The following is a 23353-nucleotide window of genomic DNA, read 5'->3' on the forward strand; positions in this document are numbered from 1 at the left end:
TCTTAATGGCCTTATAAACATGTTAAGATGAAAATTACACAATTATTAGTGAATGAGACCCACTGTTCCCACTGTTTTAAAGTTACTTAAAGTTGTGTAAGAATGTCACATTTTATTATTGACCGTTTCAACACAAAATGCTTTACCAACTAAGACGTACGGCACTTTTAGTGTCAACCCCCTACCTAATGTGAGCATAAGTATTGGAACAGTTTAACAACGTAAACGTAAAAGCTAATATTTCGTTGTGAATCCCTTGCAATCAATTACAGGAGTGAGTCTGTGACACATAGACATAACCAGACTCTTGGGTTCACACATTCATGCTTTGCCAGGCCTTTAATACAGCCATTTTCAACTGTGCTAGTTTTTGCGTTAAGTCTCCTCTTCAACTGGTGAAATGCTTGTTCAATAGGATTTAAATCTGGAGATTGACTTGGGATTTCCTGAAAAAGATAGAAACCACTGGCAAGCTTCAGCAACCAACAACGACCAGGTCAGCTGAGAAGATCAACAGCACTTGATGACAGACTTCCAGTAAAATCACCCAAAACAAGCCACTGTTAAAAATGGCAGATGATCAGCACCAATACTCAAAAACATTCACCAAACCATTACACCATCTCCACCAGCATGGAATATTGACTCAAAAAATTCTGACCCTACTATAGGTATATAGGTTATACTATACTGTTATCCTACTAAAGATGTGCTTCATTTGAAATTAAAAATTATCAGACTCTGTTTTCAAGTCTTTAGTCCTGTTTTAGAGAGTCAATGCCAACTGCAGCCTCAGCTTTCTGTTCTTGACTCTTCAGTGAAACCTGTCATGGTTTGCTGTTGTATCTCATCTGTCACATGGTTTGACGTTTTGTGCAGTCTGAGATGTTTCTCCTTAACACAGCTCTGTTTATCTGAGTAACTGTTGTATCTGCAAAACTGCTGCTCACTAGATTTTATTTATTTATTTATTTATTTATTTATTTATTTATTTATTTATTTATTTGCACCATTCTAAGTAATGTTTATAGACTGTTGTGTGTGAAAATCCTGGGAGATGAGCAGTTGTAAAAATACTCCAGCCAGCGTGTTCGGTAATAAATCATGTCACCCCCAAAAAGCACTGAGATCACACATTTTTCACCCCATAATGATTGTAAATGTTAACAGAAGCTGCTGTTATGTATGTGTGTTTGTCTGCATTTTACTGCTGCCACACGATTGGCTAATTAGATAGCTGCATAAATGTGTCTACATGAATGTCTAATAAAGTGACTGGTGAGTGTATATGAACTTCATGGACATTCCGCTACAAAACCATGGGCACTAATATAAAGTGCCCCCCCCTTCAGCATGACACTCAGCCAATTCACACAGCAAAGATAATACTGATATGGCTTTTTTTTTTTTTTTTTTTTTTTACAAGTTTCTGAATGTCCTTAATTGACCCAGCCCATGCTTGAATTGCATTAATCTTGAGATATTGCTGAGTCCTTTGCTAAAACTCCACTAACCAGGCAGCCTTCTTCTGAATTCTGGTTGGTTCTTAGCCCAGTAGAGGTGCACAACACACAATTAGCTCTCTGGAGGAAAGCAACAATTTGCTCACTCATATGATGTGAACATATTTTATTATTAAAATATTGTCCTTCTTTTTTTAACACAGCCATAAAGGTCATTGGTCGGGATGTGACTGTGACAGCAGGAGATGATGCACAGTTATTCTGTGAAGCGATCGAGACAACAGAGACTCTAACATCTATTTGGTGGCAAAGACAAACAAAGAAAAAGCAGACAGATACAGATTTTCTGGTTATCACTTCCAGTGGCAAAGAAGAACATATAAATGGACTGAGGGACTGAGTAAAATTTACAGGAAACTTGGCAGGACTGGACGGCTCAATTCTTCTAAGTAATGTTACTCTTTTAGATGAAGGAATCTACACCTGCATCTTCAGCGTATTTCCAAGTGGACGAAATGAAACAGAAATTCGTCTCACAGTACAAGGTAAGATTCTTTGTAGATGTTCTGATAAACCCAATCAAAAATGTTTAGGATATAACAATTATAGTATACTGTACAGTTTTGTATTTTGCATGTGTTTATTTTTCTCCACTTACCTACATTCACACACACGTACATGGTGTTCAATTGGTCAACACAGAGGACTTTTCCTCATTGTTGTACAGACTTATTCTTGTGAATCGATTTGACGTACAACACCCTAGTGTAAGAAACTTTGATTTGTCCCGTATTTTACATAGGTCTACATTATACAGCATCCCATGCAAATCACCCCACCCGCATTGTGTGGAGACGCGTCCTATTCTGCCCCTGATTGGGTAATACTCGTTGCCATCGTTGGTTTGATTGGTTTGTTTTACTGTTACGGGCCGTGAATCACGGCCAATCAGAGTCAGAGGAGGGCGGGACGCCACCTCGCCGGTTCTTTTTACAGAGTCAGAGTGACAGAAAATCCATATGAAACGATGGCATCTCCAGATACCCGACATGCTCCAATACTGCACACTACTACTTCTGGTCCACTGATATTCACTGATACACTGATACACATCCACTGATGTTATTATGTTCATGGTAGATCTTTTGCAAGTTTGCAAGTTATAATTACTATATCAAGTATTGCATATAACATATTGATAAAGCCGATTGGGATAAATTTAATAGGTTATGTATTGATGGAATGGTGATAGCTTAGATGATGATATAGATTTGTGCTCTGATCGATTAGCCACAATTATCATAAATGCAGCTGAAGAATCCATTCCCAAAGCAGAAGGTAAAATAAGATTGAAAATTGTTCCAAAATGATGAATGCACTAAAGCTGATAAAGAAATAAGGCTTTTAGAGAGCTTAAGAAAACCTTTTAATTGGTTATCAGAAGAAACTGGCTCAGGCAAGGAAGATAATAAAGCAAGCTAAAAGGAAGTATTGGCAATAATTCTGCTCCACAATAGGAAGGGAAACCCAAATATGAGAGGTATGGGGTGTCCTCAAAAAAATGGTTGGGATTTACTGAACTCAGAATATACAGTACCAGTACTAGTAGATGAAGGGAAAACAGCAGTGACGCAAGAAGATAAAGCCAAAATGTTAATATCCACCTTTCAAAAGGCACACAGCTCAGATAACCTAGGAATAAACTATAAGTGAAGGAGAGAAGAAATAATTAAGCAAAATCGAGATATTTATAATAAAAAAACGACTAGCTTTGGATGCTGCCTTTAATTTATGGGAACTTAAGAGTTTTAATGAGGGTTAGAAGTACTGCTCCTGGGAAAGACAGAATCTGCTATATTATGATTAAGCAGATGGATGACATAATACTTAAAGTAATAATAGGTCTGTTTAACAAAATTTGGAGGGAAGGACATTTACGGCTATCATGGAAACAAGCAATGGAAATTCCGATTCACAAACCAGGAAATTATAGGCTGATAGCTATGACGTCTAACCTCTGTAAAGTAAAGGAAAAAATTATTAATAATCGTTAAATGTTTCCAATATTATTTATCGTTTCCAATATTATTTATTGTAAAGCAAAGGATTAATGGCTCCTCATCAGTATGGCTTTCGACCGGGTAGATCCACCCTAGATGCACTAATTAGATTAGAAACTGATGTTTAAAATGCGCTAGCAATGAAAGAGGTGTTAGTGGCAGTATACTTTGACATCGAAAAAGCAAATGATATGATGTGGAGAGAAGGATTGCTGTTAAAGTTCCAAAGAATGGGAATTGAAGGAAGATTTTAGGATTGCGTGTTAAGTTTCTTATTCGGACGATCAATACAAGTCAAGGTAGGAGATACAATTTCTGAGATGGTGGAGGTTGAAAATGGAACACCACAGGGAAGTTCCATTAGTCCTCTATTATTTAACATAATGATTAATGATGTATTCGAAGGAATTCATCCAGGAATTAAAACAGCTTTATATGCAGATGATGGAGCAATGTGTAAGAGGGGAAGAAACGTGAAATATATAGTAAGAAGCAATTGAGATTGTAGAGAATTGTTCATTGGAATGGGGATTCAGATTTTCTATATCCAAAACGTGTTGTTAGTTTTTTACTAAAAAGAGGATTGCAAAAAAAATAAACTTTATTTGTATAAACAGCCACTAGAAAGGGTATCAAATTTTAAATATTTAGGTTTATGGTATGACTCCAAATTAACATGGAAAATTCATGTCAAATATATTGAACGGAAATGCAGCAAATTACTGAACTTAATGAGATGTATAGTAGGAGAGGAATGGGGAACTGACAAACAAAAAAAAGCATTGAGATGTATTACAGGAGCAATTAAAACAACTCCAATCTCAGCATTGCAAGTGGAAACAGGAGAGTACTCATTAGAATTAAGACGCCAAACATTAGCTGTCGCTTACTGGATCAGTTTACAAGGGCATAAACATGAACATTATACTAAGGCAATTATTGAGGGGAGTTGGGAGACTATAAACTTAACAGGAAATGGTTTTGCTTGGAAAGCAAAGGAGTGGGCTTCAGGAATGTCCCTAGATAACATATAATTTTCATTAACAGCAACTATTTCCCCAATAGCCCGTGGATTTTTAGACAACCGAAGTTGATTTATTAATTCATGAGAGTGTTAAAAAAGGAAATATTGATATTAAGAACTATACAATTGAATATATTAGAACAGTCTATTTTTCATTTTTTTCCAATTTACACAGATGGATCAAGAAACCCAGAGATAGGTCATACTTGATCAGCATTTTATCCTGAATTTAAAATAAGAAAATATCGGAGATTAACTAATGGGACCTCAGTATATACTGCTGAACTGGTGGCAATTCAGATGGCACTTAGTTGGGTGGAATAGGTGATGCCAAACAAAGTTGTGATTTGTTCAGATTCTATGGCATCACTTATAAGCCTACTAACATATCAAACAGTTAAACCTGATATTTATGTAGAAATATTGAATATTTTGTATACACTAAGGCAAATTGGAATAATAATTAAATTTTTGTGGGTACCAGCTCACGCAGATATACCAGGAAATTAAAGATCGGATAGAATGGCAAAGGAATCACTTAGACTGAACTTCCCCAATATCGCTGTTGCATTAAGTAAGATGGAAGGGAAAAGTATCATTAAAGAAGCTTGTAACCAGAAATGGCAAATGAATTGGAATGAGTGTAAAACGGGAAGGCATTTATATTATATACATAAAACCGTAAGACAAAGGAATATGATACTAAATTTAAGTAGAGAGGATAGGTTATTTTATCAAGACTAAGGATGGGACACACTAAACTCAATTTTACACTTTACATTATAGGGAAACATGGTACGGTACTATGTGAATTATGCCAATAAAGGAAACAGTTGAACATGTGCTGGTTTTTCTGCCCCAAGTATGATCTGGAAAGGAATGAGTTAATAAGAGAACTACAGGGAATAGGTTGCAAAGTATTTACAATCAATAGCCTATTAAACATAAAGCCTGGATCCGGAAAAATTATAAGGCTAGTTTTAAAATTCATGAAGCATAGTGGTCTTAGAAATAGAATATAGGCATCTTTTGACATACTTCTAGACTGAAATCACTTCCAGCACAGGTGGTGGCGGTATGCACCGTAAAGTATGCGACCCGCCAATAAATCCAATGAAGAAGAAGAACATGACGCACTGACGGGTGTTCCTGGCTGGAGGACCCGGAACAGGCGGAGGGCGACAGCTGGATTGTGACTGGAGCACTGATGGTAGGAAGTAGCATAGATTCATAGGAAATGGAGGAAGAATTGGCTGATGAGGATAGTGGAGGTAATGCAAGTAATGAATGGAAATTGGTAGAAAATCGGAAAAGAAAGAAAAATTGGGAACAAATCTCAGAAACGGAAAGTGAAAAGGGAATTTACCAGACAAGAAGGAGGAAAGAGGAGTATAAAGTTTTGCTGAAGTTTGCTACCAAGTCCGTAAATGTCATAAACCCATTGAAATTAACAAAAGCACTTAAAGAAAAATTAGGAACAGTTGAAAGTATAAAGACACTGAGGGATGGCAAACTGATATTGTTCTGTACAGATGATAAACAACAAAAAACGGCCCTGCGACTAAAATCACTACTTGGACAAAAAGTAGTATGCTCAATCCCAGAAGAGAAGACTCGGGTTAGAGGTGTGATAACAGGGATCCCAACTGATGTTTCAGCTGAGAAAATCTTAAGGAATATATCTGGGGCAACAGTAAATGATGTCAGGCGCTCAAGTGCCTTAGAAATAATGAGAAGACTGACAGCCTCTCAGTAATGTTAAACTTTGATGAGAACAAATTGCCTGAGAGAGTATATTTAGGCTTTATGAGCTACAATGTCAGGCCATATGTTCCCAAAGTACCCAAAGTAATTGAAAGAAGGACAACAGTACCACAACAAAAGACAGTGGTGAAAGAGCAAAGTAAAGAGAATGAAGAGATTGTTGATAAAGTCTCATTCGTAGCATTCATAGCAGAAGTGGTGAATTGTTCCACCCAAACTGAAAGCAGGACAGAGAGAATTAAAATCATTATTAGAGCTGCAGAAAAGTACTTGGAGTTAGAAGAAGTTACAGTAGATATGATAAATGAAAAGCTTAAGTCACAAACAGTAATCATTCCGACAGAAAACAGTCAAACATGTGGTGGTACATAATGGTGTTAACAATAATGCAATGGAATGCAAGAAGTTTAATTGCCAATGGTCAAGAATTCAAAAAATTCATCACAAATCAAGAAAATAGTCCGGACATCATATGTGTTCAAGAAACATGGCTGAAACCTCAATTAATTTTTTAATTCATGGTTACATTTCAATCAGAAAAGATAGAAACAAAGGAAATGGTGGTGGGGTAGCAACATTTATTAAACAAGATATTGGGTATAGAAAAGTTGAGGTAAATGGGGAGCAATAGGTTGTAGTGGTGGAAATATGGGAAGGTGTATATAGTATTAGAATAATTAACTTTTACAATCCATGTGACAGGTTAAGTAAGGATAAGCTAGAAAATATTGGAGGAAAAGGAAGTAATAAAGTAGTGTGGTGTGGTGATTTTAATGCCCACAGCACATTATGGGGAGTACAAACACAGATAGTAATGGACTGATTGTGGAAGACATGCTCGATTGGGGAGGATTAGTGTGCATCAATGATGGTAGCTATACAAGAGTTGATTTGTCACAAGGAAAATATGCAATATTAGACTTAACTCTAGTCTCTGAATGTTTAGCAAGAAAATGTGATTGGAAAGTATTAAAGTTGGGAGTAATCATTTCCCTGTCAACAGTACGATCGGTTTAGATGTCGCACAAATTGTGACGGAAAGAATGCCGAGGTGGAAATTTAAATCAGCCAACTGGGACAAATTTAAAGAGGTGTGCAGTAACAGAATGTCAGAAATTAGTAAGTATATGGACGATGTAGAGGATTTAAATTTTAAGATATGTGAAGTTCTTCAAAGTATAGAGGTAATAGGTAAGAAGAAGGCTGGTATCAGGAAGAAAGCCGTCCCACGGTGGAATGAGGAGTGTAGTGAGCCAATTAGGAAAAGGAATAAAGCGTTTAAGAAAGTTAGAAAATCATTCAATTATAATGAATTTATTCAGTATAAAAAAAACACAGGCCATAGTGAGAAGAGTAATACGGACATCTAAGAGAAATTATTGGAGGTAATTTTGCAGCAATATTGGGGAAGATATTGAAATAAATGAAGTTTGGAGTATGATAAGGAAAATGGGAGGAAAACAAAGAAATAGCAGCATTCCTGTTTTAGTATATAAAGATAAACTAGTCATATCAGACAGCGAAAAAGATAACATACAGTAGTATTATTAATTTTTATTTTTATTTTATTTATTTCTTTATTTATTTCTTTGTTTATTTCTTTCTTCCAAACCATTACGCGCTCCACACTCCAGTCCAGTAGGTGGCGGAAAATGCACCATCAAAACAAATCAAAAGAAGAACAAGTGTGTTGGGCAAAGAAACAAGACAATTAAATGGTGTGTTATGATGTTCCGGATTTATTTACCATGTTTTTGTCTGCCGCTTTTGTTTTTTGCCAGCATTAAAGGTATGGGCTCCTTCTTTATCTGTTAAACAAAAGTATAATTGTATGGGTTGAAAAAATCTCAAAACGAGCTAAAATAGCAGATCTTTGTTTTCCATGTAGATTAGATATTAATATAGAAACCCATCAAGGCTGTCCATTATCTCAGTATTTATTTATAGTTCTTACCAAAAAAAACCCAAAATGATATTTAAAAAAAACTAAATGTGTTTTATACAGTTGTGCTGCTTATTAAATATATGATAAATAGTCAAAAGGTTTTTCTGCGTGAGAAATACGATGTGTGGCGTGAGAAAAGACCGAACTGAGTGACTGTCACTCTCAATGTGTGACACTTGAACGCCCTGCATGACATTAAAATTTATTTATATATTACTTTTTATATTAAATTTATGATATATTACTTGCCGGCTGCAACAAACCAAAAATGCGTCTGCTTGTGTGTCGGGTTTCGCAAGTCGGCAGTTATGACGCATATTTTGAATTAACCACTGTTTATTTTAATGTTACAAGAGCATCATGATCTCAGAATTAAGAATGACTTTTTTTTTAACTAACTAAATAAATAGTTAAATTTAAATTCAATATTTAACTTCCAAATCTACAGGGAGCCGCAGCAGAGGGATGCCGACCCCTGCACTTAAAATCAGGGATCAGAAACTAGGGTGCTTTCACACCTATAGTTCGGTTCATTTGATCCGGACCAAAAGCAAAAAATTATACATTGTAGCTTTTTAGCAGTTTTGGTTCCTTTTCACAATACACTAGTGATGGCCAGTTCGTGAACGAATCGTTCTTTTGAACCAGTTCTTTTTAGTGAACTGGATGAACCGGTTCACCAAATCGGACTGATTCGTTCTAAACAGTTCGCGTCTTGAATCAGCGCTGATCCACAAGTTACTAAAGTTACTCACTTTCAGTCATGCCTGAAAGTCGGTCCGACTCTAAATAAACTAATATCCCGGAGTATATGTAACTCCTGTACACTGAACTGACATGTTGTGCTGAGAGTACTGTGAGCGCGAGCTGTTAATACTGCGCATGCTTGAATAACTGAACCGATACAGCGAATCACCAGTACAATGAACTGAGAACTGTTTCTTTCGGACGCGTCCGAGAACCGATGAACTAGTACAGCGAATCATCAGTACACTGAACTGGGAACTGTTTCGGACGCGTCCGACATACTGTTGATGCTGCGCATGCGTGAACCTTCATAGCAAATTATACATATTGGGATATGCATAGTAACTAGTTATAGGCTATTAAACATTTTTATAAAAAAAATCAATATATGTCACTCAATATATGTCAGTTAATTTTACTATTGACTATTGTGCAGGTTAGTCTGTATTTTTATATGCCGCTTTTTATAAATTGATGAAGATTAGTTTATTAACTTTATATCTTTAAGACACGTAAAACATCCACGTTTGCACATAAATGCCTGTACTGCGTGTTTTAGTTGCAAAACTTAAATGTAAGAAACGTATTCAACTAAAGTTATGATTACAAAGAACTTTTCTATTGTGTTAAATTGATTGTATTAATATCTGCCGGCAGCGGGATAATGGAATTTGCGTCATTACGTCATTGTGAATGACGTCATTACGTCAGGACGTAAAATAACTGGTGAACTGGATTTTTGAACTGGTTCATTAAACCTGTTAGAGGCCTACGTCTCGGTACCGAGCCACGACCGCTAGGAGGCGAAAATGCATCAAATTCATTGTAACTTCATTGTAACTTTTAAGCATTAAATCCTCTAAATACACGGTTAAATTATATATTGTTTGAAAGCTTAGACTCTCAGGATTTTATTAAGCGCACACACACAGCATAATATGATTTATAGTAATTTAAACATTTGATAGAAAATTGAACTAGGTGGCGCTAGTTCGATCTGTTTACTCACTTTTAAACGCTGGTCTTTAAATTTCCCTTTCTTCACATTGTCACTAATGTTAATGTATTTTCCAAAACAAATGCTTGTAAAAATCCCCGAGAGTCCAAAAAACTTGAAAATGTAATCCTTTTAATCCAAAACGCTTTGCTCGCTTCACAAGAATTATGTGTTTGACCGGAAACTGAACACGAAGCTTCACTTCCGCCCTTTGTTGGACTCCTACGTCTCATTGGACACATACCAAAATTTCAAAACGCGTCAGATTTGTAGTCGAGGATCTGACGAATCAAACAAGCCCTCGCATGAGCCAACCAGTGCCTGTGCGGCCGAGATAGGCAGCTAAGAAGCCAATGAGGTCTCTCCATGCTATGTGGGTGACCCTCCCTTTGACTGACATTTGCTCCGTCCAGTAGCGATTTGATGTTTCGCGAGCATCATAGCTCTTTAGCCAATAAGGAGACGATTCCAACGAGATGCAACATGATACATCTGGTGAGTTCGGGCTGTGCAATAAGCGTGCGCATATTAATTTTTTTCAGCTTTATTGCGCAATTCTCGAACGTTTCACACTCTCACACCTCAGGGTGTCAGTTTACAGGCATTTTTTCAAAACAGAGTTATAGGCAGAGGGGTTCTCTTTGTTATAGGACTTTTGAACTAAGCATGCAGTCCTTTTATACAAAGTTATACAGTAAAAAAAATAAACAAGAAAAACCTGAACAGACGGACATGTCCATAGAAAAATATTCATATAAAATCCATTTTTGAGTCTTTTGACTTCATTTTTTTTTTGGTGAAAGCCAAGACATGTGGCTATGGCCCTCAGTTGTTGTTTACCAACCAGCATTAAATACAGCAATGTATGTAATCAGTTTATCAGGTAAACAACTCAGACGGAAATAAACACCCTCCATTCTAGCCTCTATAACTCTGTGTCAGTAAGGCTTAGAATCAAGCTGACACTTGTGTCGGAAACTAGAGACTCTCTTCTTTCCAATGAGACCAAGCTCACCTCTGTGTGTCAAAGTATATGGGAGCTGTACCACTTTTTATGTGGGTATGTCATCTAGGCGAAAATCATGAAAATGGGGGGGCGACAGGTAACAGGAACTGTTATCATCGAACTGTCCGAAAGAATCCCACATGCAGTCATGTGATAACATCCACATCACTCATTGTCCACATGTCTTTGAGCGTATTTCCTAAACTGCTTCTCGATTGGTCAGAATAAACGTGCGGGAAATTTCAATGAAACTCCGGAAGTAAACAAAAAGGAAAATTCAGCATACAGTACACCATGGAGAGACGACTGCACGCTGCAATTATGTTCGTGGTTGTAATCTACTACATCGCTTGTATACAGCATTCTATGCAAAGTCTTAATTTTCAGAATGGTGCGCGGATGCGGCTTGAAAATATCATTTTAATGCACTGCAAACGGCGAAGACGCATCGCAAGACACTTCAGGAGGCGGCGAGCATTACTTTTGCGAAACTGTGACATGCTCATCTTTCGAAAATATTGCCAACGACCCACTACGGCAGCTGGTTTAGTCCAAAATGCGCAATACTTTTTGCAGTTAGGTCTGTTCGATCTCGGACCGTTTTCTCACCACAAACGATCCGTACCAGGTTAACATGTTTTTGTCTGCTGTTTGTTTTTTTTCCAGCATTAAAGGTAGGAGCTCCTTCTTTATCTGTTAAACAAAAGTATAATTGTAGTGGTTGAAACAATCTGCCCAAAAGTGTGAAACTCTCTAGCTGGATTGTTTTTTACTGAATAGACTAAATTGTTTTGTTATATAGTAGGGCTGGGTGATAAATCGATTTTATCGATTAACTCGAATGTGTAGTTTACATCGATTTGTTTGAATGAAAATCGGTTTTCTCTTTAACATCCACTGATGCTCCCCTCTGGGCTCCCGTAGTTTCGAATGGGCTCAGCCCCCACAGAGAACGTTTGCCATAGATACACAAAAACATGGCAGCGAGCAGGGAAGAACTCGCTCCCAAGAAAGGCACAGTGTCATCTGTTATATGGAATTGGTTCTGTTTTGCGGTGTCAGAGGCAGAACACACAACACCCGCTGCAAAGTGTGTTTAGGTAGCAGTACTACTAAATTACTGCAGCACCTTAAACGGAGGCATGCTGTCGAGTGGGAGAGATTGTTGCGCACTGCGAAATGAAAAAGACCGCGGCAGCACAAACACACCGCCAAGAAACATTTAAAACTGTATCCAGTATGATAAGAATGGGGCCGTTGGAAAGCGATCATGGATGCAGAGAATTCCTGTTATACGCATCAACAAACATTATACTCTATGTTGTGTATTGCGACTTAAGTAAAGTTAGCCGCATATTCACAGATTGGAGTTTCCCGAGTCAATAAATCTTGAGCTAAACGCTCTTATTACACAAATAACACCTCTTTTTTATATAGTAGTAATGTAGAGAGGCAGCTACAACCCAATTTTCCACAAAATCAGCTTTCCTCTGCGTTGTACAAAATACATAAGTCTCTGTGCGAACACCTGAGAGACAGATTCCAAGGGACCGTGTGCAAAGTGCAAAACCCGAAAAGCGAATACTTTAAAAACGGTCAATAACTTAACTGTAATACATGTACTTTTTTAAATGAAAAATCATTGTGTGAGCTGGTGAAAGTACAGTGTATTATGGTGAAGTTATTGTATTTTATATACATATAATGTATAATAAATTATATTATAATGTATGTATGTATATATGTATGTATGTATGTATGTGTATATATATATATATATATATAATATGTATGTATGTGTATATATATATTGATACAAAAAATTCTGACCCTACTATAGGTATATAGGTTATACTATACTGTTATCCTACTAAAGATGTGCTTCATTTGAAATTAAAAATCATCAGACTGTTTTCAAGTCTTTAGTCCAGTTTTAGAGACTCCATGCCAACTGCAGCCTCAGCTTTCTGTTCTTGACTCTTCAGTGAAACCTGTCCTGGTTTTCTGCTGTTGTATCTCATCTGTCACAAGGTTTGACATTTTGTGCAGTCTGAGATGTTTCTCCTTAACACAGCTCTGTTTATCTGAGTTACTGTTGTATCTGCAAAACGGCTGCTCACTAGATGTTTGTTTGTTTGTTTGTTTGTTTACACCATTCTAAGTAATGTTTAGAGACTGTTGTGTGTGAAAATCCTGGGAGATGAGCAGTTGTAGAAATACTCCAGCCAGCGTGTTCAGTAATAAGTCATGTCACTCCCAAAAAGCACTGAGATCACACATTTTTCACCCCATAATGATTGTAAATGTTAACAGAAGCTGCTGGAATGTACTTTTGTGTTTGTCTGCATTTCACTGCTGCCACATGATTGGCTAATTAGATAGCTGCATAAATGTGTCTACATGAATGTCTAATAAAGTGACTGGTGAGTGTATATGAACTTCATGGACATTCCGCTACAAAACCATGGGCACTAATATAAAGTGTCCCCCCTTCCAGCATGACACTCAGCCAATTCACACAGCAAAGATAATACTGATATGGCTTTTTTACAAGTTTCTGAATGTCCTTAATTGACCCAGCCCATGCTTGAATTGCATTACTCTTGAGATATTGCTGAGTTCTTTGCTAAAACTCCACTAACCAGTCAGCCTTCTTCTGAATTCTGGTTGGTTCTTAGCCCAGTAGAGGTGCACAACACACAATTAGCTCTCTGGAGGAAAGCAACAATTTGCTCATTCTCATGATGTGAACATATTTCATTATTAAAATATTCTCCTTCTTTTTTTAACACAGCCATAAAGGTCATTGGTTGGCATGTGACTGTGACAGCAGGAGATGATGCACAGTTATTCTGTGAAGCGATCGAGACAACAGAGCCTCTAACAACTATTAGGTGGCAAAGACACACAAAGAAAAAGCCGACAAATACAGATTTTCTGGTTATCACTTCCAGTGGCAAAGAAGAACATATAAACGGACTTGGGGGCCGAGTAAAATTTGCAGGAAACTCCGCAGTACTGGACGGCTCAATTCTTCTAAGTAATGTTACTCTTTTAGATGAAGGAAACTACACCTGCATCTTCAGCGTATTTCCAAGTGGACAATATAAAACAGAAATTCATCTCAGAGTACAAGGTAAGATTCTTTGTAGATGTTCTGATAAACCCAATCAAAATGTTAAGGAAATAACAATTATAGTATACTGTTCAGTTTTGTATTTTGCATGTGTTTATTTTTCTCCACTTACCTACATTCACACACATATACATGGTGTTCAATTGGTCAACACAGAGGACTTTTCCTCATTTTTGTACAGACTTATTCTTGTGAATCAATTTAACCGACAACACCCTTGTGTAAGAAACCAAACTGGAGAGGTCCACACAGCCATAAAATACATTGCATATGGTACTCTGGATAATATGTTTCACAGAGGCCAAGGGGTATAAAAAAGGTATACATTATACAATGTATAGAAATGCTTTATAAACTCATGACTGTGTCCATTGCATGTCCATTAACTTCAATAAAATGCATCTCAAACTGCAAACCAATTAAATGAATTTAGTTAATATGTTGCATTGTGCAAAAAAGAACAAGCTCTTTGTGAATCTGGCCTGGATACAGAGACTCAGTCAGGTCTTAGAAACCATTTAACACCATTTAAATTGTAGGGCAGTCGTGGCCTAATGGTTAAAGAGTCTGATTCGTAACCCAAAGGTTATGTGTTCGAGTCTCGGGCCGGCCACGACTGAGGTGCCCATGAACAAGGCACCAAACCCCCCAACTGCTCCCCGGGCGCCGCAGCATAAATGGCTGCCCACTGCTCTGGATGTGTGTGTGTGTGTGTGTGTGTGTGTGTGTGTGTGTGTGTGTGTGTGTGTGTGTGTGTGTGTGTGTGTGTGTGTGTGTGTGTGTTTTCACTGCTGTGTGTGTGCCCTTTAGATGGGTTAAATGCAGAGAGCTTTTTTTTTTTTTAGCACAACAGTGAGACTACAGTATGTGGCAGGACACCAGTGGGTCAGATCTGTCTTGATTACTGAATACTGAGCTTTTAGTTTGTTTCAGTTGAAAATGGAACCTGATGACCAAAGTTCCTCCCATCTTTTAGCATTGTTCATGTTTGCAGTATAAAAAATGCATCATTTTGAGACTTTAGAATATTGAATTCTTATCGCTTATGAATTAAGTAACAGTACTATGAAGTAGAGTAAATACATTTAATTATGCAGTGTACTCTGTTTATAAGCACTGGTCATGTATCACATGAGGATCTCAAATTCTCATGTGATAAATTTTATTTGAAAGTGAAGTGACATACGGCTAAGTACGGTGACCCATACTCAGAATTTGTTCTCTGCATTTAACCCATCCAAAGTGCACACACACAGCAGTGAACACACACCTGGAGCAGTGGGCAGCCATTTATGCTGCGGTGCCCGGGGAGCAGTTGGGGGGGTATATTGCTATCCCCCCCGTATATTGCTTTCAACAATAGATACTTCCTCAAAGCATCTTTAAAAATCCAGATGAATATTTATATTCCTGATGAGTAAGGTTGTGCCTAGAAATACTCCATTAGATGTTGTGTGGAAGAAAACGTCAGAGGCAACAAACTCAAATGGGAGCTAATAATTTTCTTGGGAAAAACCAGGTATTGGGTCTACAATCCATTACAGAATTAAAAATACTGTTGCATAAAAAAATGTAAATGGCTGAAGCTAGATAAATATGAAAATGAAACATCAGGCTGTTGACAGTGCATGCAGTTGTAAACTAAACAGATCTGATTACTTGTACTTGAGTGTACATGGGTTTTTAGTGTTTTTCAACACTGCAGACCGAAACAGTTCACTGCTTTAAAGTCAAACCCTACCATCACAACAAGTCTACAATGTCTTCACTGTTCTATAAATAAAACTTGTTCTAAATCACATGAGTGATCAGGGTCAGACATACATACTGTATCATTGAAAGACATTAATTTAGAGATCTGTTAAACATTATTTATTTATTTAATTCTTGTTCATGTTTTGTTTTCAGTTCCTCCTGTTGTCACTGTGGGCACTAATGTTCCTGCTGTTGCTGGGGACACTGAAGGGATTTTAGCGACCTGCACTGCAGCCAATGCAAAGCCTGCAGCAGAAGTGTTGTGGAGTCTGGGTGCTTTAAACAACACGGTGAAAGTACAAAATACTGTCACTGTGGACTCTGAAGATAGATACACTGTTAAAAGCAACCTGATTGGAACTGCATCTAAAGATCTAAACCAGAAGAAGGTTCAGTGTGTAGTCACACACCCTGGCCTAAAGCAGAAACTGGAACTGAGTTACACATTGGATATTCACTGTAAGAGGACAAGTTCATTATTTTTATACAGATGCTTATAACCATTAACTGAAACAAAAGGAATATGTGGGTAGTCAGATTTAACAAAAAAAAAAATTACACCTAATTCTGTTTTACTGAATGGTACATTGTGTAAAGTATTAACGTTTCTTTCCTTTTTCTCTCAGATCCTCCCCAGGTGGTTTATATTAGTTCAGCAGGTGATCAAGGGGAAACCTGTGAATTTCTGTGTGCCACAGACGCTAATCCAAAACCTACAAACTTTACCTGGGGCAGGTAACAGAGCTGAGTCTTCTTTTGTATGTTAATCATAAAATGCCCCAGTAAGGTACATAAACCACATTATATTTAGAATAATGCTGCACCTGCTCATAGTACTCTTAACAACAGACATCAGCACAAAGTTGAGTTGCCATGAGAAGAAAAGGGGTCAGCTGAACAGTCAGTCTGCTGATATTTTGTATGAAGTGTGTCTTCAGTACATAGCCTAGTAGCATTAACATTGCTTTAATAATGTACATTTGATCACCTTTGAGGAATAGAACAGTTTATATCCTAATAAGTGCCTTGAGTCATATAAGTGTTATCAGTAAAAACAGGATTTTTAAAATAAGCATTTTGAAGCCAGTTTTTCCATCAGTATGATGTTTATCTGTGTAGTATGCTGTTTATACAATCACACTTACTGTTATGTATCAAATACATTTTCATTTAGATCTTTTCCAGTGAACGAGACCCTTTCCAGTGGTGTTAATAGCAGTCTGATTGTTCAGCTGACCCCTGATAGTAACGGACATTACTATTGTGTGGCGTCTAACCAATACGGGGAAGCTGTTGGTTACTTATACATGTATGATAAAACAAGTATGTATATTATTTGTCCTTCACTGGAACAGTGAATAAATGCTCTTATTTGCAAGATAGTTGACATACTTCATATGTGGTTTATTTTATAGATACACAGTTTAATATATTAACATAGAATCACAAGTCATCATCCTACATGTATTCAACTTAATCTTAACATTCTAGTTAAAGTCAAATGTACTGGAGTGCAGGGTGAAAAGAAACTAAAAATGGTCACTTCTACTTAATATGTTCTACACTGTGTAAACATTTAACCTTCAGAAATAAGTGTTAAATTAGGATTTTAGCCTCAGTGACATAATAAAGTTACCACCAGTGTTTCTTTTTTGAGATAAGTCATATAAATCTTTATGAAGTGTGTCAAACTAACTAAAATACTTTCTCAATGGCATTGCAGCTCCAGAATCTAAAACCTGTTGGACTCTGTTCATCCTGACCCTCGTTGCTGGGGTTTGCTGTTTTCTCTTTTGGAAATTTGAATTGTTTCAGCGTATTAATAAAATACTGCGGTGAGTTTTCTCATTTTACCAATCTAGTAATGAGAGCAGATTATAAACATTAAATGAGTTGTTAAAGTGAGTTGTTTATTTTCTGTTTTCACTCAGGCGTGATATCGGTCAACCTGTGCGTACGGAATCTCCAGATCGGGCAGAGGTCTGTGTGAAATCCTTTATTACAATCTCTATGGTCTTCTTTTGCTCACCTATATTGGTGATTACATGGAAGATGTTTTTTTTCTTAAGGGCACTAATACATGTAACAAAACTCTCTACTGGGACCATACCTTGGCGTGGTGGAGGGGCTTATCCTCCTTCAAGTGAGGAGAAAACCAAATGGTCCCACAGGATTTGTCACCTAATGGTCCATTTTATGTTTGTTGACTGATCTGCTGTCATCAACAGGACAACAATCATATAGGGGCATCGTAAGTGGGGGGTGACTGAGTACATAGGGCCCTGGCATGTGAGGGGCCCTCGACGATCATTTTATAATTTGTATTAATGTTATTATTTTATTATCTGCGCAATCTATTTGACAGTCGCGCTTATGTGCTGCTTCTAATTCTCTGTTGTTTTGACACGAATCTACCTCACCCACCTCGAGCGTGCATGCAGCAATGCACAGACTGGACATAATTTTATTGGTTAAAAGAAAGGAGAGGGAGGAGAGAAAAAGAAAACAAAATGAGGGAAAACAACTCCTCACAAGTTTTTTGCTAAAGAGAGCAGGTGAGATCTAAAGCACTGCACAATGTCATTGCTAGCCATTAAAATAAATGCTTGCTAAGTTGCTGCACAATTGTCTCAATTTCCATAAGACACGACTTGTTTCCAAGCATGTGATAAATGTTCTTATCGTACTACTAAATTCTGATGCAACACGGAAAGTGTGAGACGTATTTTTAGAGATTAAATGTGATTATGCAGATTGTAATGTCTGCACATTGTGTGTTTTTGCATCAAAACATTATGAACGTGGTCCAACATTTTACATGAATAATGGTGTATATATAATTGTAAACTGGCAAAGTATGAATTAATTAAAAAAATTAAGCACATAACACCCTGTTGCAGAAACAGCCACAGAAAGTGAACAAGGCCCTTCAAACATTCTTACTGCAGGTCAAGGTGATGAGAATGTTAGTGAAGGTAAGCCCAGTCAGCCACGAAGTGTCTTATTTCAGACAATAAATTGTTTATGTATCCAACAAACTTAAAACATTTTTATGCAGAAATTATACTATTGTTTGTCTTTAAATATAATAAGCTTGTTATTACTTCATCTTTTACTGTGTTCTTACACTATGCACATCATGTACTGTAACTGATGGTAGAATAAATACTGTTGTAAAATAAACATCAGACATGTATTTCATGACTCTGTGTAATTGTAATCCTGTATTCATGCTTGTAGAGGTACTCACACCACAGGAAGAGAAGGTTGTAGATGCAAGAGGCAGCAGTAGGGCCAGAGAAGGTGGTGTAGAAACAAAAGCAAACGATTCCTCACAGACACAGGACAGTGAGAAGGATAATGTGCAGAAAGTAGTAGAGAGAGAAAGAAATGATTTTAGTTGTCAGTTTGTAGGTGTTGATCCAGCATTATGACCAGTGCCCCAGAAGTTGACAAATCAGTAGTGGGATTCAATCATTCTTAAACTGGCAAATCCAAATCCAGAAGAAACTGATTTAACCAAAATTGCTCCAAAAGATAAGACAGGCAAACAATTTCCAAATTATCTACAATATGCTAAAGCAGCCAATGGTTGGGAAGAGATAAAAAGAGATTGGTTAATTTACAGTAAACGTGAATCATCTCTGTTTTGCATCCCATGTCTTCTGTTTTCACATGAGCAAAAACGACCATCTCCAAGTGCCCTTAACAGCAAACATGGACTCAAATTGGCAAACATAAAATGGCAAAGAATGTATGGCAAATTTCCAGAACATGAGACACACAGGCCACATAAGCAGTGCTAATTGAAATGGAAGACACTGCAGAACTCCTTATTATCAGCTAAAGGAGTAGATCGTAGAAATCCTGCATCTGAAAACTATATACAGTGGAACATTTTCAAACAGACTGCCTCCTCTTGAGCTCCTTAATGCAATCTACAAAATGCAGCTACAGAGTATTTTTGGAGAGGTCTGTATTGCATTAAGGATATTCTGCACTCTGCCTGTGACTGTCGAAATTAAAAGTTAGTGAAAAACTATCTGAGGTCAACAATGTCTCAGGAGAGACTAAATAGTCTCGCACTTCTGTCTATTGAGAACAAGTTAGCAAAAAAATTGGACTTTAAAGATCTCATCAGTGATTTCACCAACAAGAAGACCCGCCAATGGGCATTAGGGCAGTGACCATGTCCGTGCATGTCAATATGAACATTTATTTTGTTTATTGTTTATTTAGATTTAGCCAGATCTGCTTTTGAGGCAAGGTGCTATTTGCACTTTTTCTTCTTTTTTTGGAAATACTGCAATGTTTTACATCACAAAGGATGCCATGTTGATTGTTTAATGTTTGATTGTATTTGTAAATAAAACACAGTTCAATTAAATATTGTTAAACTGCAATTTTTTTTATAAAAAAGATACTGAGTTGTTCCATCTATTTTAAAGGTTAGGACATATTATGATTAAAATATGATACGCAGTGCTGCTGTATTGACATGAATGCAAATAACACGTTATTATACTATTTTATACATGATATACTTCAATGCTGTAAGGCAGTAATTCACAAGTGGTTACTAAATCACTGAATCATATGTCATGTCTATAGTAATGTTAATTTTAATATACTAATTGCTATTCATTTTACATTATCATTAAAAAAAGTGAAATAGGGGCCCCCACACAGTATCTTTGCATAGGGCCCACGATCCTGTGCTATGCCCCTGTGTGTGTGTGTGTGTGTGTGTGTGTGTGTGTGTGTGTGTGTGTGTGTGTGTGTAAATAAATAATTATAAATTAATAATTAATAAAAAAGTGTGTGTATATGTATATATATATATATATATATATATATATATATATATATATATATATATATATATATATATATATATAGTGTATAATATAGAGTGTATATATTTATTATTAATTATTTATTTAATTGCATAACAAGAACTGTAACATAACAAACAGTACATATTTAGAGGAGCACAGAATATTCAACTAGTATCAAATACATTCATTATAACATCAAAGGAACAACAAAAATCTATACACAAAATAACTTACCAAAAGTTTTCAAAAGAAATGCATTCAAAGATCCTATCCATCCTTTTTTGGTGTTTTATATCTTAGTCCTTTTAAGACCTCAATATAACACTTAAGTTTAATTATAAATAGTGTACTGTTAGCATTAATATCATGTGTATATTGTGTATATATGTATATTATTGCCTATACATAATTATTAAATTAATTGGCAAAAACTCTTATTTTTATACAACAAAATATATCTGTACCTGACAGTCAAATCTTTAGTTTTGTAAACTTAAATATTAGATATTCAATATCAATCCCAAACTACTGGGTAAATACACATTCATAAAATAAGTGTTTTATAGATTCTTCTTTTAAGTTAAAAAAAAAACTTAATTAGCTTTTGAGGTAAAAAAAAAAAAAAAAAAAACAAGACTTAATTAGATTTTAAGGTAGAATAAACTAACAATAGTATTAGTATATAAAATAAAATAAAATAGCCAGTTTAAGACCATAAGATATAACAGACATAAAACCCTGGGCAATCATGAAAAGGCTAGAGAAAATAAGTGGGTCTTTAGCATGGACTTAAAACTAGAAATGGTGGGTGCCATCCTAATCTCTAGTGGCAGGGAGTTCCATAATTTAGGACCGGCCACAGAAAAGGCACGCTCTCCTCTATGCTTGAGCCGTACACGAGGGACAACCAACAAAGCCTGGTCAGATGAACGGAGACTTCTAATAGGAAAATAGGGATGAAGAAGTTCAGATAGGTAGAGAGGAGCGATATTATGGAGAGACTTATAGACAAAGAGTAAAATCTTAAAATCTATTCTCTGAGAAATCGGAAGCCAGTGTAGAGATTTGAGAATGGGAGTGATGTGTTCATGTTTGCGACAACTGGAGAGAAATCTGGCAGCAGCATTTTGAACGAGCTGGAGACGCGTAATCTGAGTTTTAGATATACCGCAATATAACGAGTTACAGTAATCTAAGCGAGAGGTTATAAACGCATGAACAGCCATTTCTAAGGTCTTAGGGGTAAGAAAGTGTTTAATTTTGGAGAGAATCCGCAGTTGGTAAAAGCTAGACCCGATAACGGACGAGATGTGTTTGTCAAATTTTAAGTTCTGATCAATAAAAGACGCCAAGATTCTGCACCCGTGAAGATCTAAAAACAGATAAACTCTCTAGATTGAAGCTTGAGGACTGAGAGTTCTCATTTGGGCTAAACATTATTACTTCAGTCTTTTCTTCATTTAAAAACAGGAAATTTTGTGCCAGCCAAAATTTAACCTCTTCTAAACATTTTAGAAGAGATGAGATTGCTGAAGGATTGTTTTTCCTAATTGGTAAGTAGATTTGGGTGTCATCAGCATAGAAATGAAAAGATACACCGTGTTTCCGGAGAATAGAGCCCAGGGGTAGCATGCATAACGAAAATAGAGGAGCTAAAATAGAGCCTTGTGGAAGGCCATAGGACAGCGCGGCAGGGGCGGAGGAAAAGTTACCCAGTTTCACTATGAATTTTCTGTCAGTTAGGTATGACTGAAACCATCTCAAAACATTTGCTTTTAGACCTACCCAGGTCTCAAGCCTCGATAATAAGAGGGAGTGGTCTATGGTATCAAAAGCAGCTGATAAATCTAAAAGAATAAGAACCACAGAATCTCCGGAGTCAGTAGAAAGATAAATGTCATTTAAAACTCTCAAAAGGGCAGATTCAGTACTGTGAGCAGACCTAAAACCCGATTGAAAAACCTCATAGATACAATTGTTATTCAGAAAACTTTGAAGTTGATTTAGCACAATTTTCTCCAGAATTTTTGACACGAAAGGCAAGACGAAAGGTCGAAAGTTTTTTTGAATAGAGGGGTCCAATGAAGGCTTCTTGAGCAAGGGAGTAACAGTGGCAACCTTTAGGTTGGCAGGGACTGAGCCAGTTTGCAGAACGATTCGTTCACGAACTGGCCGTCACTAATACGTAACCCAGTCGACTAATGGAAAGAAATGTGTCTTTATTATAGCTGAAGGGAAGAACAATACGATTGCAGATAGACAAACAAGCAAAAATGACACACAAGCATAATCATGCAAAGGACGGCATATATTAGTTCTGTGTAACAAAGCAAAACCAACGTTACTCACCTATCGAGAAGGAAAAAAGCGCCTCGGCGTCTTAAGTAAAGTCGGCCACATATTCACAGATTGGAACTGGATGGGTCAAATGCAGAGAACAAATTCTGAGTATGGGTCACCATTCTTAGCCGTATGTCACTTCACTTTCACTTTAAATATTTGCCTTGACTTACGCTTTAGAATGTAAAGTTAAAGCCTTAAGTTAAAATATATTGCTACCATAAAGGCCCTTGCTTTGGTGGGCCAACATTTATTCTAATGTTCCGTCTAAAGCAGTG

General features: G+C 36.8%; 3 protein-coding genes across 4 annotated transcripts in view; 1 reads left to right on the forward strand and 2 right to left on the reverse strand.

Annotated features, from left to right (window-relative positions):
* Positions 1 to 10070, reverse strand: part of LOC113653124 (pyridoxal kinase-like) — a 25677-nt gene extending 15607 nt beyond the window's left edge. The window contains exon 1 of one of the 2 annotated variants that reach the window (XM_027162584.2): positions 10013 to 10070. In XM_027162584.2, the coding sequence (XP_027018385.1) occupies position 10013 (1 nt within the window). In that variant the 5' untranslated portion in view covers positions 10014 to 10070. Of the gene's footprint in view, positions 1 to 5585; positions 6819 to 10012 lie in introns of those variants that run through there. The other variant, XM_027162585.2, reaches the window with a different exon arrangement.
* Positions 1 to 23353, reverse strand: part of LOC113663951 (protein CFAP210-like) — a 169818-nt gene that overhangs the window by 23318 nt on the left and 123147 nt on the right. The window lies entirely within an intron of this gene.
* On the forward strand, positions 7989 to 19101 carry LOC113653121 (nectin-3-like). Its single transcript, XM_027162579.2, has 8 exons — positions 7989 to 8100; positions 13801 to 14142; positions 16051 to 16356; positions 16524 to 16632; positions 17072 to 17220; positions 17621 to 17732; positions 17829 to 17877; positions 17967 to 19101. Exons 1-8 carry the CDS (start codon positions 8037 to 8039, stop codon positions 18042 to 18044), a joined length of 1209 nt encoding a protein of 402 aa, XP_027018380.2. The 5' UTR covers positions 7989 to 8036; the 3' UTR covers positions 18045 to 19101.

Source organism: Tachysurus fulvidraco, chromosome 6, assembly GCF_022655615.1.
Source record: "Tachysurus fulvidraco isolate hzauxx_2018 chromosome 6, HZAU_PFXX_2.0, whole genome shotgun sequence".
NCBI classification, from domain to species: domain Eukaryota; kingdom Metazoa; phylum Chordata; class Actinopteri; order Siluriformes; family Bagridae; genus Tachysurus; species Tachysurus fulvidraco.

What these genes read in the sequence shown, in the direction of transcription:
- LOC113653121 (XM_027162579.2), top strand. Translation starts at nt 8,037, where the DNA reads ATGATGTTCCGGATTTATTTACCATGTTTTTGTCTGCCGCTTTTGTTT. An exon ending in ACAAACTTTACCTGGGGCAG is followed by an intron (nt 16,633 to 17,071) that starts GTAACAGAGCTG and finishes ATTTTCATTTAG; the next exon opens with ATCTTTTCCAGTGAACGAGA. An exon ending in CGTATTAATAAAATACTGCG is followed by an intron (nt 17,733 to 17,828) that starts GTGAGTTTTCTC and finishes GTTTTCACTCAG; the next exon opens with GCGTGATATCGGTCAACCTG.